At 59.5% G+C, this 15,934-nt stretch overlaps 1 protein-coding gene across 2 annotated transcripts; it reads left to right on the top strand.

Moving 5' to 3' along the window:
* Nucleotides 1-178: 178 nt before the first annotated feature.
* ARID5A (AT-rich interaction domain 5A) lies at nt 179-14,528 on the top strand. 2 transcript variants are annotated; one of them, XM_082641766.1, is made up of 7 exons: nt 179-362; nt 8,153-8,268; nt 9,713-9,833; nt 10,192-10,244; nt 10,683-10,780; nt 11,036-11,195; nt 11,580-14,528. In XM_082641766.1, the coding sequence occupies exons 1-7, from the start codon at nt 359-361 to the stop codon at nt 12,804-12,806; spliced, it is 1,779 nt and encodes a 592-aa protein (XP_082497892.1). In that variant the 5' UTR covers nt 179-358; the 3' UTR covers nt 12,807-14,528. The 2 variants fall into 2 exon arrangements, with proteins under 2 accessions (XP_082497892.1, XP_082497893.1); XM_082641767.1 differs by lacking the exon at nt 179-362 and adding an exon at nt 6,426-6,989.
* The last annotated feature ends 1,406 nt before the right edge of the window (nt 14,529-15,934 follow it).

Genomic DNA, 15,934 nt, shown 5'->3' on the forward strand with positions numbered 1-15,934 from the left:
GATTTTTCCAAGGCTCGAGTTTTGCCTCCAGAGGCACAAGGCAGCAGTGACTCCTGGGTGTCCTGCCTCAGTCCCTCCAGGTGAGGAGCCTAGTTGCGCGGTGTTTGAGATTGGGGAGGGGAAGAGCACACTACAACTCCCAGATTTCCCCTGCCTCAGGGGGCGGTCCCTGCCCCTCGCGGAAGAATCGGACCCGCCAACCGGAGCCCAGAGCGGAGCGGGGGCGGGCGGGGCGAGGCGGGGCCACGGGGAGGCGGCTGGCAAGCTGCGCGGCGGGTCAGTATCGCTGAGAGTGCGGGGTCGGGAGATCGGAAAGTGCGGAGCGTCTCGGGCTGGAGCCTCTGGACCTCGCCGGGCCATGGGTAAGCGGCTCTGTGGTCCGGCCCGGGATGGGGCTGGCGGCCCCGTGGGAGGGCGAAGTTGCGGCGCCAGGTCTCCCCCGGCGCTCGTAGCCGTCGGTGCTGCCTTGGGGGGCTAGCGGGGCCGGGGGTGGACTCGAGGGCAAGGACGCGGGGACCTAGCCTGGACCGGGGCGCCCGCTCCCCCCGCCCCGAGCGGGAGGGTGAGGCCCGGTGTCGGCGCGCGCTCTTCGAAAAAAAGAAAGACAAAAAGTTTTGGCGGCCAGGGGCTTCCCGGGCGTTTATCTCGAAACTCTTGTCGTCTTTTGACTGAAATTTACCAAGTTCTGTACGGTTCTGTCATCCCACTTCCTGCTGTGGTTTTCAATCTCGAGCTGGTCTCAGCTAATTTGTTGTGACAGCTGTCCGCAGCAGTTCTCTGCCTGCAGCCCCCCCGGCCCCCCACCCGCTCTCGACGTCACATCCCGGTGGTTCTCAGAACCCGCCGGCGCCGCCGAGAAAGGGGCACCGGGGTCCGCTGGGCGCGCGGGACGTTTTCCACTGCGGCCGCCGTTTCCTGAAAGTGACTCTGCGCGGGCTTTGAAGAACTTGCTCAATGCATTTTGAAGAATCAACTGTTCCTCTTTCAGCCGAGGGGCGTGCTGATCCTTCGGCGGTTACCGGCTCCTCGCCCCCTACCCTTTCTCTTTTTCTTTTCCCTTCCCTTTTTTCTTTTCTTGTCTCTCCTCTTCTTGTCTCCTGTCCACCCTCCTCTACACACCCCGCCCCCCCCCCACGCTCCCCACGGCAGGGAAGAAGTAGCTTCCCTTTTTGCTCGGCGCATCTTTCTCCTGTCTCTTTTTTCTCTCCTCGGGTCTCCAGGATGGACGGGATGGCGGCCCCGGGAGTGATGGGGGCGGTGGGGTGGGGGGAGAGAAGAGGAGTGGCGGTGCGCGGGCTGCGAGCGTGCGAGAAGTGTTTGGCTTCGCGCACAGTCCGAGCCTGGGACCACGACACGGTTGCCTCGTCTCGGTCTCTGCGCAGGGTGTTCAGAGGGCGCGGCCAGGCCGGGCTCCCGTCCTCCAGCCCCGCGGACGCTGGGATAGGGGTGGGGGTCGCCGGCTGCCGGACCCCCGAAGGCTCAGGGTGCGGGTCCGGCGGCACTTCGCTGGCCAGACCCAGGGTCCCTTTGTTGGCGGGGTCGTCAGCTATCGAGGAGGGGTCCGCGGGGCCGAGGAGAGGATAACAGGTGCTTCTTGTCCCCTCCCGAGCACCAGGGTTGGGGGCTTGGGGTCTCTGCGCCCACAGGCCGTGTTAGGGCAGAGGAGGGATGGGAGATGGCAGCTAGTGGGTTGGGCCACGGGAGTGGAGTTCCAGAGTCCGTACAAGCCCCGGGGACCCGTCTGGGGCCTCGAACTTGCAACGGCAGAGGTAGAAAAGACCTCAGGGAATCAGCTCCTTCTTGTATGAGTTACAGTCTGGGAAACTGAGGCTTACAGACCAGCCCTGGTCTGGCAGTGAGGACGAATCAGGCCTCTAAGACCCCGCCCCTCTCTCCCTTCGCAATGGTTCTGGAAACTGGCCTGGGATGGCCCACCCTCCCTCTGGGACCTTGCGGTACCGACTTGGAGAGCCATCCTTGGCGGAGGGTGTGGGGTGCTCTAGGAGCGGAGCGGAAAAGCTGAGAGGCAAACGAGTGCCCCAGGCAGAGGTTAGGCAGCTGACACAGCTCCGTCCTGGCTGTGCCTCTACTGTTGGCTAGTGTTTTGGACAAGCCGCTGCCAAGCCTGGTTCCCCCATAGGTGGAGTAGGTGCAGGAAATGTAGTCCGTGAGGACACAGGAAACGGTCCATAGATGGAGCTGTTACTGTTATTGTCAAATATCACCCAGACTTGGAGGGGACGGACAGTGGGGATTCAGCCCCATCCTGGAACAGGGTCTTTTAGGATATCCCAGAGCTGGCTAAAGAGCGGCCAAATTCCAACAGGGCTTGGGAGTTGGCAATGTCGTATTTGGTGCCCCCATGCCCCCACTTTTCTACACTCAAGGCTGTCATCTTGGCCCCAGATGTTCCTAGACCCTGACCCCCCTCTTCCCCCAGCTGAGACCCAGAGGCAGGGCTGGGTTGGGAGCTGCACCCTGTGCCCTCTGGGCTTCCATGTCCCGGTCGTCCGTCTGTCCTTAGCGCTGGCTGGAGCACAGCCCTTGGCAGGTCCCCCTTCCCCAAACCACGCTGGAGCGAGCTCCACACGGGGACTGCCAGGCAGCCGGCTCCTGGGCCACAGAGTGGACTGGCCGCTTCAAAGGCTGTCTTTGTTTCAGCTCCAGCTCAAGCTCAGAGAAACTTAAGCCAACGGCCTTAGGCGAGGAGGTGTGGCCGCGTCTGCTGGTTGTTATTGAGGCTGCTGTTACCATTATTGTGGTAATTGACACGGTGCTCCCAGTGGGTGACTTTTCATGAAAGGAAGTGTCGCTTCCTTTCCATCACACCAAGGGTGAATGAGGCGGGGGAGGGGCGGGAGGAGGAGGGAGAGAGAGAGAGAAAGAGAGAGAGAGGCAGGCCTTGAACTAGTCACAGCCAGGCGGCTCTCAGCATCAGCACTATCTGAGGTCAGGGAGCTCATACTGCATCCGTGAGGCTCAGTGGGGCTTGTGTTTTTGGAGCACCTGCTCTCTGCGGGGCAGGACTCCAGGCGCTGAGACACACCGGGGAGTGAGCAGGAGGGGCAGACCTCAGACCCCACTGAGGGATGCACGCACACATGTGCACACAGTCAACTGTGGTTGGTAGGGGGAGCCTCGTTTCTCGCTTTGTTCTGCTTAGAACGTTGGGCCCATGGCGTCTAACACACCCACCTTATAGACAGGTAAACTAAGGTACAGAAGCACCTGTGTGCAGTCAGAGCCCCCTACCCATCCCTCCTCCTGCTCCACTCTCATCTGCTTTCAGTTCATCTGGCAGGGCAGCAGACTAACGGGAATGCTGTGGTGGGAGACTGCAGATCCCCCAGGGAGGGTGGGCAAATGGGCACCCTCTGAGCACAGAGAAGGAACTTGGGGTCTCCCTGCTCCCATTAAAAAACTCTAGATCTCAGGGTTCAGTGTCTTGGGACAGGCAGACTGCACTGGTTCCAAATCCCAGCTTTGCCACTAGTAAGCTGTGTGACTTCAGGCAAGTTATTGACCCTCTCAGAGCCTCAGGTCTTGTATCGTTAAAGGGGGGGAAATAATACCCACTGGGTGCTGGGAAGATGCAGTGAGCTAGTGTACAGAAGTGCCTAGTCCAGGGCCTAGCAGAGACTGATTTCAGTTGGTGGAGTACATAGTGTGGAAAGAGAGGGAGAAAGGAGCCTGAGAACAGGTGGGCTTCACTTCGGGAATCTCTTTTGCAGCCAGCGACTGAAATTAACCTCTTCACTGCTGCGGTTTTAGGATCTAGGGTTAAGCTTGACTTCCACAGAGCCATGGAGCTGAACAGAGACAGATTCCTAACACAGGAGGGGCCTGAGCCATCCCACTGCCCAGCACCTGCCACGCCCCCTCGCTGCCAGTGAGGGGCTGGGTCACAAGGGCCCCCGAGATGAGGAAATGGCAGCGGGCTGTGAGCTTAGCCCTGCTGTCATTGTCAGGGCTCTTCTCACACTATTGTCTAGCTGCACAAAACTCCGGGAAATAAGCTCAACAGGGACGCACAGGGCCTGTGAGCAGGAACCTCTGAGCACTGCAGAGGGAGACCTGAATCTGCGGAGACACGTGGTCCTGCAGAGGAAGATGCACTGTCAGAAAGGTGTTATTATTTTTCAAAGTAATTTCTAAACGTAAATGCAATTCAATCAAAACCTCAGTGGTTTTTCTTCTTCTTTTCTTTTCTTCCTCCCTTCCCCTCCCCGCTTCCTCCCTCCCTTCCTTCCTTTTCTTCTTTCCTTTCTGTGTGACAGAATTATCCTAAACTTCAGAAGGAATTTTCTAAGAGGAGTAATGATGGGGGACTTATGCTCTGAATAGTAAGTTGTGTTACAAGGCTACAGAAATTAAAACTGTGCATGAGTCCAGCATTCCACAGTGAATCAAGCAGAATAGAAAGTCCAAAACCAGCCCCCAAAGTGTTCCTTACAAGCCTGTAGATTGTGGGAAAAGTAGCGTTTCACATTATTGGGGGAGGAGATCACACTCAGTCAATACTGGGACCACCCACCCATGGGGAAGTATGGTTAAATCCCTATCTCTTACCTTATAAATTTATTTATTTTTAGCTGTGTTGGGTCTTCGTTTCTGCATGCGGGCTTTCTCTAGTTGCAGCGAATGGGGGCTACTCTTTGTTGCGGTGCGCGGGCTTCTCAAGGCGGTGGCTTCTCGTTGAGGAGCATGGACTCTAGGTGCGCGGGCTTCAGTAGTTGTGGCACTAGGGCTCAGTAGTTGTGGCTCATGGGCTCTAGAGCGCAGGCTCAGTAGTTGTGGCGCACGGGCTTAGTTGCTCTGCGGCATGTGGGATCTTCCCGGACCAGGGCTCGAACCCTTGTCCCCTGCATTGGCAGACAGATTCTTAACCACTGCGCCACCAGGGAAGCCCCTCATACCTTACAGATTCCAGGTAGATTAAAGTAAACAGATAAATAATAACCATTATTGTCATTATTGCTTCCTGGATGGAAAAGGCGATGTCTGAAGGGCATGCCTTTGGAGAGCAGAGGTTTTCTTTTTGTAACTGAATCCACCTCTATTACAATAGGGCACCTGAGGCTTTGTGCTCAGAGGGGATCCACACACCCATAAGCTCGGGGCAAGACAGGAACTCAGTGGCTCATGGCAGCAGCGGTCACTCAGCGGCAGGTGGGTTTCTCCTGCCTCTGCCGCTGGATGTGGCTGGGAGACTGGGATGGCCTGTCTGTAAGCCCCTTCCCTTCCCTGCAGAGCCAGGAAAGGGGCCCAGCTCCGCTGTCTCGGGCCCTGCCTGCATTGCGAGGTGTGCGAGCTGGGAGCTGGGAGGCAGGAGGACTCACCCGGCACCTATAGCAGGGGGTTTCAAACTTATTTCTCGTAGCAGAACTCTCTTTCCAAATGAAGATTTACCCGGAACCCTGATCTACCAAGGATTGGGGAAGAGAAGGACAGGACAGCCAGGGACAGGACAGGCTGGGGAAGGAGGGCAAAGACTCTCCCCACCCTCCCTCATCCAGGGCTGCAAGGGTGTGGGCCCAGAAGGCCCTGCCAGGATGAGCGAGCACACCAGTCCTGGGTGGGAGAGAACGGAGGCCGGCTTCACTCTGGGACTCAGCCGCACACAGAGATAGAGTGTTTCCCTTTGTGGCTCGAGGGAAGCTATAATCCCTTTCCCGTCTGGAGTTAAACAGCTCAGATTGGTGACCTCCTTTCCAGGTAACCCAAGTGCCTGGCTCCAGGAGATTTTCCCAGGAGAGAGTGGCCCAGGCAGAGCTCACCAACTCTGGAACTGAGCAGGAGGGGCTAGGGCCACCCTGGCCTTGTGGCTCTCAACCTGTCTGTCCTCTCAGCTCCCCTGGGGAGCTTTAAACTCTGATGCCCTTTGCAAGACCTTAAATCAAACTCAGGTGGGGGTAGGGTGGGAGACAGGCATCGTGTCTTTTTTTTTTTTTTTTTTTTTTGCGGTACACAGGCCCCTCATTGCTGTGGCCTCTCCCGTTGTGGAGCACAGGCTCCGGACGCGCAGGCTCAGCGGCCATGGCCCAATGGGCCCAGCCGCTCCGCGGCACGCGGGATCCCCCCGGACCGGGGCACGAACCCGCGTCCCCTGCATCGGCAGGCGGACTCTCAACCACTGCGCCATCAGGGAAGCCCAGGCATCATGTCTTTTAAATGCTCCCCAGGTGATTCCAGTCCCACCACCTTATTTCTCTGAGGCCCGAGGACAGTGACTTTGACTTGTAGCAAATTTGCGAGAGGGCTTCAGTGAGAAGCCCCATCACAGGAACACGGCAGAGAGACTCCTTCGGAGCCGAGCATTTTCCCTTCAGGCAAGAAGGGAGAGAGAGGATGTGAAAGCAGAGCAGAGAAGGCAGGAAGGGAAAGGAGAAAAGCAGGAGGATGCAGGCGTGCCCATGACCTGGAAGGCTTCAGGATTCATGGACAGTCAGCAAAGGACTCCAGCATCCTTCTCTCCCCATTTCACAGAAGGGGAGACTGAGGCACAGATTTGCCCAAGGACCTGGCTGGAAAGGCATCAGTCTGGTGGGGGGCAGTCATTAGCACCCACTTATTTCTGGAGATTGACTGTGTCTCCAGTGGTCAGGAGCCAGCCTGCAAGGACGGCCCAGGCCCAACTCATGCTTGACAAGTGTTAGACTCGGTTTCTCTTCCAGGTTTATTTGGACTCTCCACCAAGGCTTTGCAGTGTTGGTGATACAGTAGCCGCAGTGGTGGCGAGGCCAGGCCCCTGGACTGGTGGTCAGACAGACCTTGTTTTGAATCTGGTCCCTCAGGGCGGCAAGCAACTTAACCTCTCTGGCTTCAGTCCCCCCAGCCTCCCTTAAAATGGGATTCCTCTGGGACTCAATGAGAGAACATACATGAAAGGGCCAGGGACACAGAGCCAAGAACCTGCACAGCGCCCTTGTGAACAGCTACCCAAGGGGACACTGTCCAGCGGCCGGAGGTTCTGCAGCTCGTGCTTCTGGGTACTGCTGACCTTGTGGGTCACTCTGGCGCGGGTTTCTTGTTCTTAAGGATATTCTTTTTCTGTCTGGGTTGGAGGGGGAATCTTTCAGGTTCCCAGCAGTAAGGATTTCTTGAGTTGGAGCAAACCAGAACAATTCTTGCAAGATTAACGAAAAGGAGAAAGGAAAGAAAAAAAGAAAAAAGAAAAAAGGTGGTCAGAAGACATGGGCTCCCGGTCTCACACCTGCTGCCAGCCAGAGCAGCTCCCAGTGGCTGTACTTTGGCAGCGGCAGGGGTGCTGTGTCTTTGCAGCCATCAGCTCTCAGGATGCCCTTAGTGAAACCAAGCCCCTGGCTCCTCCCTCCCCTCTGTCAGGTTGTTGTGAGACGCAGTCATTCTCGCTTACCTGCCACCTACTTTGTGGGTTGCTGGGCGGCCTCACGAAACTCTCAGGAGGCCAGATGAGCCATGGGCATCTCAGTCTGGATGGCCCATCTGGATGGTGTGAGGATGGCTAGAGGATGACTAGAGAGAAGTGCTGTGCTTGGCTGGGGGCTGGGAAGGGCCACCCCGAGGAAGCGACTTGTCAGGTGAGACCTGAAGGGTCACCAGGGACCGTGCAGGTGAGGGGAGCGTGTGGCCTAATTAGGGGCAGTGAGGACTCTGCTGATGCTCAGGCAAAGGCTGGGTGCTTCACAAATAGGAACTTACCCTCTTCTTGATTATTCCTGGAGGGTTTATGGTCCAAGCAGCCCCCCGTGGTGCTTTGGGGGTCCACAAACATGGAAGCCTCCGCAGCTTTCCCAAACTTTCTGCCTGAATGTGGGGCGGGTTTTGGAGACGTGACTTCCCCGAGCACCACGGCCCCAGTGCCGGTCTCCTCTCACTTGACCCCAAGGTGATTTAGGGTTTCCTTCAAAGTTGTGGGCAGAGGGCTGGAATGGAGGAAGGAAAAGGGGCAGGTGTGGCGTGGGTGGGGCCTGGTGGGGCTGAGAGGGGAGGAGGGCAGAGTCGGGGGAGCCCTGTGTGCGTTTAGAGGGCTGCCTGTAGCAGCCGGGACCGCGTGCAGAGGACGGCGGCAAGGACTCACCCCCACCTGGCCCTCCTGCCGCCCGCTCCTCCCTGCCAGCATCTCACATTCTCTCCCTCCTCCCTCCTTCTCTCCCTCTTCCTCTCCTTCCAGCACCTCCTGTCAAAGGCAAAAGGAAACAGTCAGAGGACGGTGACCCCCTAGACCCACCTGTGTCTCCTCAACCCGATGCTGAGCAGAACAGGAGCCAGAGCCCCGTCCAGCTGGAGGTGAGTTGGACAATCCCCCCGGGGCCCTCTTCCCTGCCCCTCCCTCACCCCCGCCCCACCTGTGTGCAGCCTCCCAGGCGAACGTGGAGACTCCCTGGACATGTGTTCCCTACTCCCCATCCTGCAGAGAGCCTGGAGAGGGGCCCAGCCCCACCGTCCTGGGCCCTGCACTGGGCGCTAGGAGCTGGGCAGACAGGAAGGCTCACCCGTCACCCCTGGCTAGGGTTTCAGGCTTGGTTTCTATAGCAGAACCCTTTTATCAAATGAGGATTACCTGGAACCCTGATCTATGAAACAGATAAAAGCACTATTCTACGATGTAAAACTACATTTACATCCTTCCGTCCATCCAAATTTATAACATGGACCTTAGAGGCACCTCGTGAGATCAACGCAGCCGTGTTGACCAGCGTGGTCAGAGTGGTCAGCCTCCACTCCTCAGCGTTGTGCTTTTCAGCCATTTGCGTTGGTGGCACAGGCTGGAGTAGAAATCCTGATTTATGTAGAAGAGTAGCTGCAAGTGGGAACAGGTTTTAACAGATTGCCTGGAGTTCAGAGAAGAGGAATAGAAGAGCACATTCATTTGAAGAGCTGTGGTCAGAGCGCCTTCATTCTGAGGCTCCAGAAAACACCTGCCTTGGGCTCCAATGTGTTCCAATTTCGTGCATTAACACGAGGTGGCTTGTTTATTACCAGAGGTCTTTGATTAGTCAAAATCACGGACATGGTACTTGAATAGAGTATTTTTGGAGCACGTGGCTCTCTGCACGGTTCTAGGCCCTGGTGTTTTTAGTCCTTCTTGTGTTTGGGGCCTCCCCTGCCAGGACCTCAGCCCCAGCCTAACGATAGCCCCCTGCCCTGAGTTACCAGCCACACGAACAGCATCGGCAGAAATTCCCCGAGAGCAGAAACCAGAAGGCCTGTGCATCTGACAGAAGTGCCAGTTGGAGCCCAGGACAGGGTCTCCCCTTCCCTAAGCACGTGGACGGGCGGGTCACAGAGTCAGGCCTGGCGGCGTGGTGCCACAGAGCCAGAGAGCACCAGGCACTTTTGTTCCTTCAACCTGGACCACAGGGGCCGCTGGGAGCCCTGGGGACACTGCGCCTACCGCCAGGAGCTCACAGTTTGGTAGAGGAGCTGAGATGCAGATGTGACAAGTACAGAGCAAGTGGAGGAAGTGGTCAGAACTTGGAGAAGGTGCAGGGCTGCTCCCAGGGCCTCTGTGGACCCTGATCTGGGGTTCTGGGCACTAATAGCCGACAACTGTGCCTTTTTGACCCCAGGAACAACCAATGCAGCCCAGAGCTGGGTCTGGGGGTCTGCTCCCTCCTGTGGGAGCCTGGGGGCCACGCATCTCTTTCCTCCCCAGCAGCCAGAGGTTCCGCCTGTCCCCAGCCTCCCAGCAGCTGAGGGCTCACGCTGCTGCCTCGTGTTCTTTCCCCAGGACTCCCCCGAGGCAGGCGGGGAGCGGGAGGAGGAGCAGGCCTTCCTGGTCAGCCTCTACAAGTTCATGAAGGAGCGACACACGCCCATCCAGAGGGTGCCCCATCTCGGCTTCAAGCAGAGTGCGTCCCTGGGGTGCAGGCAGGGAGGGGGGGCGCCCGGCAGGGGACCCCCACCCAGGCAGGGCATTGGGGAGCTCCTCCGTTTTGGGTGACCCTGGACGCTGCCAGCACACGGGGGTTGCACACGGAAAGGGTGCCCCCCTCCAGGCACAGGGCTGGCAGTTGGTGGGGCTGGATTTCCATCCTCACAGGCCACTGGGCCCCCAGTGCACGGGGTGTGGCCTGCCTAGCCATCCCAGTGGCCCTGTCTGGGTACGTGCTGGTTCTGTGCCTGCCTGACAGGGCCAGGGGGACAGGCTGCTGGCTACCCCCTCCTCCTGCCAAGACTGAGAGTGGCCCTGCCCTCTCTTTTCTCCAGTTAACCTGTGGAAGATCTACAAGGCTGTGGAGAAGCTGGGGGCCTATGAGCTGGTAAGGACAGCACCTCTGAGGCCTCACCCTGCTGCATGTCCTGGCACATCAGGCTGGGGGAAGAGAGTGAGCCCAACAGAGCTGCCCTTGCCCCTAGACAGGAGGACAACGCAGCGTCCCAAACCCTGCCCTTTCACCAGTTCCCCTGTGTGCTACGGGGAGGAGGGACCCGCCTTGCCCGCTGCTACTTTGCTGCTCAAAGCAAGATTTCCTCTCTTTCCCATCTGTTCTGTCCTCGTGCTTGGAAAGCTGCTTGGGCCAGCACTCAGGCGGCCCCTGGGTGGGAGACCTGGCTGGCGGCCAGGGGAGCCCCCTCCAACCTCGCCGCCCCACTGCTGGAGAAGCAGCAAAACTGCATCCAAGTGGGGACCCCGAGCTGTGAGGACCCCGCGGCCAGGGGGTGCCCTCCGGCCAGGCCTTCACGTGGCATCCTTGCAGGTGACTGGCCGCCGCCTCTGGAAGAACGTGTATGATGAGCTGGGGGGCAGTCCAGGCAGCACCAGCGCGGCCACGTGTACGCGCCGCCACTACGAGAGGTACGGCCAGGCCCCCGGGTCACAGGACCTGGGCCTTCACCCCCCAGGGTTGGACCAGCAGGGCCCTGAGCGGGGAGAGCAGACTGCAGTCTTCCTGGACGAGACGAGGGACGGCGCGGGCCCCCATGGGTTGTCTGTGTGCTTGCCGGGCAGGGGTGTTCGCGGTCCAGGACTGGAGGAGGCCGGGTGGGTCTGGAGCGGTGGGAGCCTGCTGCCAGCCTGGCCTCCTGGTCAGTGTGCCCGGTTCCCCCTCAGGTTGGTCCTCCCATACGTGCGGCACCTGAAGGGAGAGGATGACAAGCCCCTGCCCCCCTCCAAGCCCAGGAAGCAGTACAAGATGGCCAAGGAGCCTCGGGGGGATGACGGGGCCACTGAGAGGCCAAAGAAAGCCAAGGAGGAGAAGCGGGTGGACCAGGTGAGCTCTGAGCCCGGCTGGGGCCACCAGCTAACCCTGGGCCTCCTTGTGCCCTGCCCCTCACAGCGCCCCGTACCTGTCCTCACCTTGGCCGCAGGGCTCCCTGCCTAGAACACCCAGAACCTCCTCTGAGGGCAGCACTGGTGGGTGCGATGGGTGGGGTCTGAACTCCAGTTTGCACCCCGTTCACCAATCCCTATGTCCTGACCCCAGGCTGTGTCTATTCAGAGGATAGGACACCTTTTGAAAATTTTGCACAAAGGTGCTGGAAGGGCAGGCAGAGGTTCCTGGGTGCCCCCTTGGGACCTTGCTGTCACCAGGTCCCCAGGTCAGGGTGCATGGCTCACACCCAGCCCTGAGGCCTGGCCTTTTCTCTCTTTCCAGATGATGCCAGGAAAGACCAAAACAGATGCCCCTGACCTGGCAAGGCTTCCTAGCCAGGAGCCCTCCAAGGACGGCATGGAACAGCGAGGCCCAGCCCCTGGGCCCTCTCTGCCCTTCGTGGGTGCCAGCGGCTGCCCAGAGGCCTACAGGCGGCTTCTGTCCAGCTTCTACTGCAAAGGGACACATGGTATCATGTCACCACTGGCCAAAAAGAAGCTTCTGGCCCAGGTGAGCAAGGCGGAGGCCTTGCAGTGCCAGGAGGAGGGCTGTCACCACGGGGCAGGTGGGGAGCCCCAGGCACCCCCAGCTATTCGGCCCCTGGAGACTCCCCAGAGCCCAGGAGGGCCAGCTGAGAACTCCAGGCACCGGCTGACGCCTCCGGAGGGAACACAGGGCCCTAGTGGCAGCCTCAAGGAGGAGGCTCAGGTGGGCCCTCGCCCGTCGGCCCCCATCTTCACTGGCTGCTTCCACGCCTACCCCACCGAGGTGCTGAAGCCTATCAGCCAGCACCCCCGGGACTTCTTCCCCAGTCTTAAAGATGGGGTGTTATTAGGGCCTTCTAGCAAAGAGGAGGGGCTGCCAGCCAAAGAGCCCCAGCTGGTGTGGGGTGGGGATGCCGACCACCCCTCTGCATTCCACAAGGGCGGCTCCAGAAGGGGCGGCCCCTACCCCAAACCCAAAGCCTGCTGGGTGTCCCCCATGACCAAGGTCCCTGCCGAAAGCCCTGTGCCCCTGACCACCTTCCCAAGCAGCCCAGGCCTGGGCAACAAGCGCAGCCTGGAGGAAGAGGGCTTGGTCCATGGCGGCAAAAAACTGCGGGCAGTGTCTCCCTTTCTTAAAGAGGTGGATGCCAAGGAGTGTGGGACCAAGTCTGTGGGGCCCGACTTGGCCGTCTCCTGCCTGCTGGGCCCGGCTCTGGGGCCCACCCTCCCAGAGGCCTACAGGGGCACCATGCTGCGCTGCCCGCTGAACTTCGCCGGCACCCTGGACCCCTTAAAGGGCCAGGCCACACTCCCCTTCAGCCCCCTGGTCATCCCGGCCTTCCCAGCCCACCTCCTGGCCAGTGCAGCACCCTCACCCATGGCCGCTGGCCTGATGCACTTCCCCCCTGCATCCTTCGACAGTGCCCTGCGCCACAGACTTTGCCCAGCCTCATCTGCGTGGCACGTGCCACCTGCCACAACCTATGCAGTGCCCCACTTCTTCCACCTCAACACCAAGCTGTAGGCCTGAGCCCGCAACACTGTGTACAGGGTCTGACTCAGCCTGGGATGGGTAGGCACTGCCAAGGGGCTCTGGGCTGGAGCCCACTCCTCAGGAGAACTCGGCTGTGCCTGACGCAGGGATGCGCCCTCGGCTTGGGAGCCTGGCCCACAGAGAGACAGTGAGAAAAGTGGGTTTATCTCTTGAGGAGGCAGCCTGAGCCCAGGGGCTGGGGGCCCAGTGGTTCCAAGGCCTTGGGAGAAGACGTTAAGGCTGACAGCTCCCAGCCGGGGCCCCAGAACAGAGGCCAGGGGCAGGGTGAGGGGTCGAGGGGCTGGTTAGCAGCGTGAGTTATCCAGGCTGCCTACGGAAAAGCCAATAAAACACCTGTGAATCCACGCAGCCCTGAGGTATGTGTGGCGTGGACCTTTGCAAGGGCAAGGTGGGGGCATCCTTGCGGGTGGCGCCTCCCACAGGCTGACACGGGAGCCAGGGAGAGGGACCTGCCCAGCACCTGCTCGGGCCTGGGATGCCATCACCCCAATGAAGAGCGGACCCAGAGCCAAACCCAGCCTCCCACTCATACCTCAGCAGGCTGTGCCCTTCGTCCTGCGCCTTCAATCCGATTGGCTAGTTGCGCCTCAGGACAGCTGCCTTTTGCCTACCTCATGGTACAGATGGGGGTCTGAGGCTCAGAGAGCTGGGGACTTGCCCAGGTTCCCCAGCAGGTAAGTGGGGGAGCAGCGCTGTGCACTCAGGCGTGACTCCCGTGCTCTGAGCTAAGCCACAGGGCCTGGCTGGCGGGATGCCCTGCCGCACCCCTGGGGGCTGAGGGTGTGAGCAGGAAGCGCTGGTCCGCCCTGGTGGTAGATACAGACTTGCCAGGCTGCTGCTGAGTATTCCCGGTGAGCCCCCCGCTTCACCCCCAGCCGCCTGCCACACAAGGGGGTGGGGCACAGGAGGTTCCTACTGGGGGCACCTGGAGGGAAAGAGAGGGGCGAAGGGGCTGCAATCTTGGCCTGCGGCATTTGCCTTTTTTCAGATGTGGTTGCTTCAGGGGCTCAAGCCCTGCAGCCTAACGTCCTCCTTCCTACAGGCTCTGCCTGGGGAGCAGTGTGCCCCTGCCTGTCTCAGGGGGAGGGGTGCCCCTGTCAGAAGCACTGCTTCCCTCCCTTCCTCAGGCTGCCTGTTCTCGGGAGCCGGGCACAGCTGCCTGCTGAGCTTCATACAGGTTCCTGGAAGGGCAGTGCCACTATTGGCCTCAGGGTCCTGACTTCTGGCATCAGATTCATCAGCTGGCGATGGGGTAGCTGGCAGGTGGTCACCGCTGTTGTGAACACTCAGGCTCTGCAGGGACATGTCTGGATTCCCCTCCTTTGGGGCGAAGCCAGGCGCCAGCCCAAGTAGCCCGAGCTCCCGACTCCTGCAGCACCCACGTGCTCCCATCCCTCTGAGCCTCTGGAGTCTCCGTGGTTGACGAGGAGCAGGGAGAGGACCGAATTCTCTGGCCACCCTCCCTGCAAGTGCCCTGGGTGCTGGGCTACAGGTCTTCGGGGTCAGACCCCCTGGATAGGGGCATCTGCTGTGTGTGGGGCCCTGCCTGATATGGGGCAGGGTTGCTGGGGTCCCCTTCATCTGCAAAGCCACAGCGCCCTCACCCTGGCACAGAGGTGGGCTGGTGGCCTGGCAGCAAAATTTGAGCTCTCGTGGCTCAGAGCCGTGATGGTGGCGCCCTCTGGAGGCTGCTCTGGGAAATACTCCTTTCCATGTGAGTATCTTCATGCTGAGCTGGTCCCCGGGCGGGGTGGGTGGGTGGGGACGCTGTGGCTCTGCTTGGGCATCAGCAAACACCAGGGCTGAAAGTGGACGTGCTTCCTGGAAAACCTCTGTGCCCTGTAGCTCCGGCGTGCTAGCTTTCCATGATTTTCCTCACTCCTCTCAACTCCCGGGGATGGCACCATCCCTATTTACAAATGAAGCAGCAGCTCCGAGAGGTCCCGTAGCCTCAGGTGCCAGGCTGGGCTGAGTGGAGTGCCTGACTCGCTGGAAGGGCACCGTCTACATGCTTCCTGGCACTGCTGCCCTAGGCGGACAGGTGCACCCCAGGTCATCGTGGTTTTTATACTCTTTCCTTGGCGTCACCTGCCCTGTCCCAACAGTCCCTGACTCTGCCCTGGGGACCCACAGGCCAGCACCTGCCTTTGAGGCATAAACCATGTTTCAGGGTCTTTTTAGGACTCCTTCCAAACCATCCGTGGTGTTTGAGCTGTCGGCGGTGGTGAGCGGAGGCGACTCTGAAAGGGATGTCCCCACAGTCCCAGCCCTTTTCCCAGGGACAGTCTAAGTAGAGGCCGTTTGACAAACACAGTCTATTTCCAGTGGGTCTGTTTTAGGTGTTGGATGGACACCCCAGTGGACAGAACCTTCAAGTTTCTGCCCTCGTGGAGCTGACACCCTATGGGGGAGGCAGTCAGTTAAAAAATGAATAAAATACAGAGTGTCAGGAGAAGTGTTGGGGAGAAAAATAGGGCTGGGAGTGGGCTGTGCAGTTCTGTTATGGCAAACGTAACTTAGCATAACCTTTACCATTTTAACCATTTTTAAGTGTACAATTCAGTGGCACTGAGTACCACTCAATGGTGGGCGACCATCACCACTGTCCATTCCAGGGTGTGGCGTTTTAAACACAGTGGCCAGAGAGGTAGAAAGTGGCATCTGAGCAATGGCTGGAGGAGGAGACAGAGGCTTCTGGGAGCTTCTGGGGGCAGAGCAGCAGGGACGGGGAGGATCAAGGCCCCCAGGGCAGGAGCAGACACGTGTCTGAGGATCTGGAAGGCTACAAGGCTGGAGCAGTGTGAGCCCGGGGAGCAGTGGCGGGGGAGGTGAGGACGGCAGGGAGTGGGGGACCCAGGACACAGGTCCCTGTGGGCTCAGAGGACCATGGGCACCAGAGGAGGTGAGCTGGGAACACAAGGGGGCGGCTGAAATCACTTTGGTTATTGGGTGAGTTCGTGGGACTGAGCGGTGTGAGGGTGGGAGAGAAATCACTGGAGGAGAGGAGGTCGGGAGCAGAGAAGTTGAGATGCGGGAGCCTTGAAACCAGCTGTCACTGCAGGCGGTGCGGAACTAAGATCCCGCAAGCCTCCCCGCCA

Source organism: Mesoplodon mirus (assembly GCF_964341445.2).
Source record: "Mesoplodon mirus genome assembly, chromosome: 14".
In the NCBI taxonomy this organism is placed as follows: domain Eukaryota; kingdom Metazoa; phylum Chordata; class Mammalia; order Artiodactyla; family Ziphiidae; genus Mesoplodon; species Mesoplodon mirus.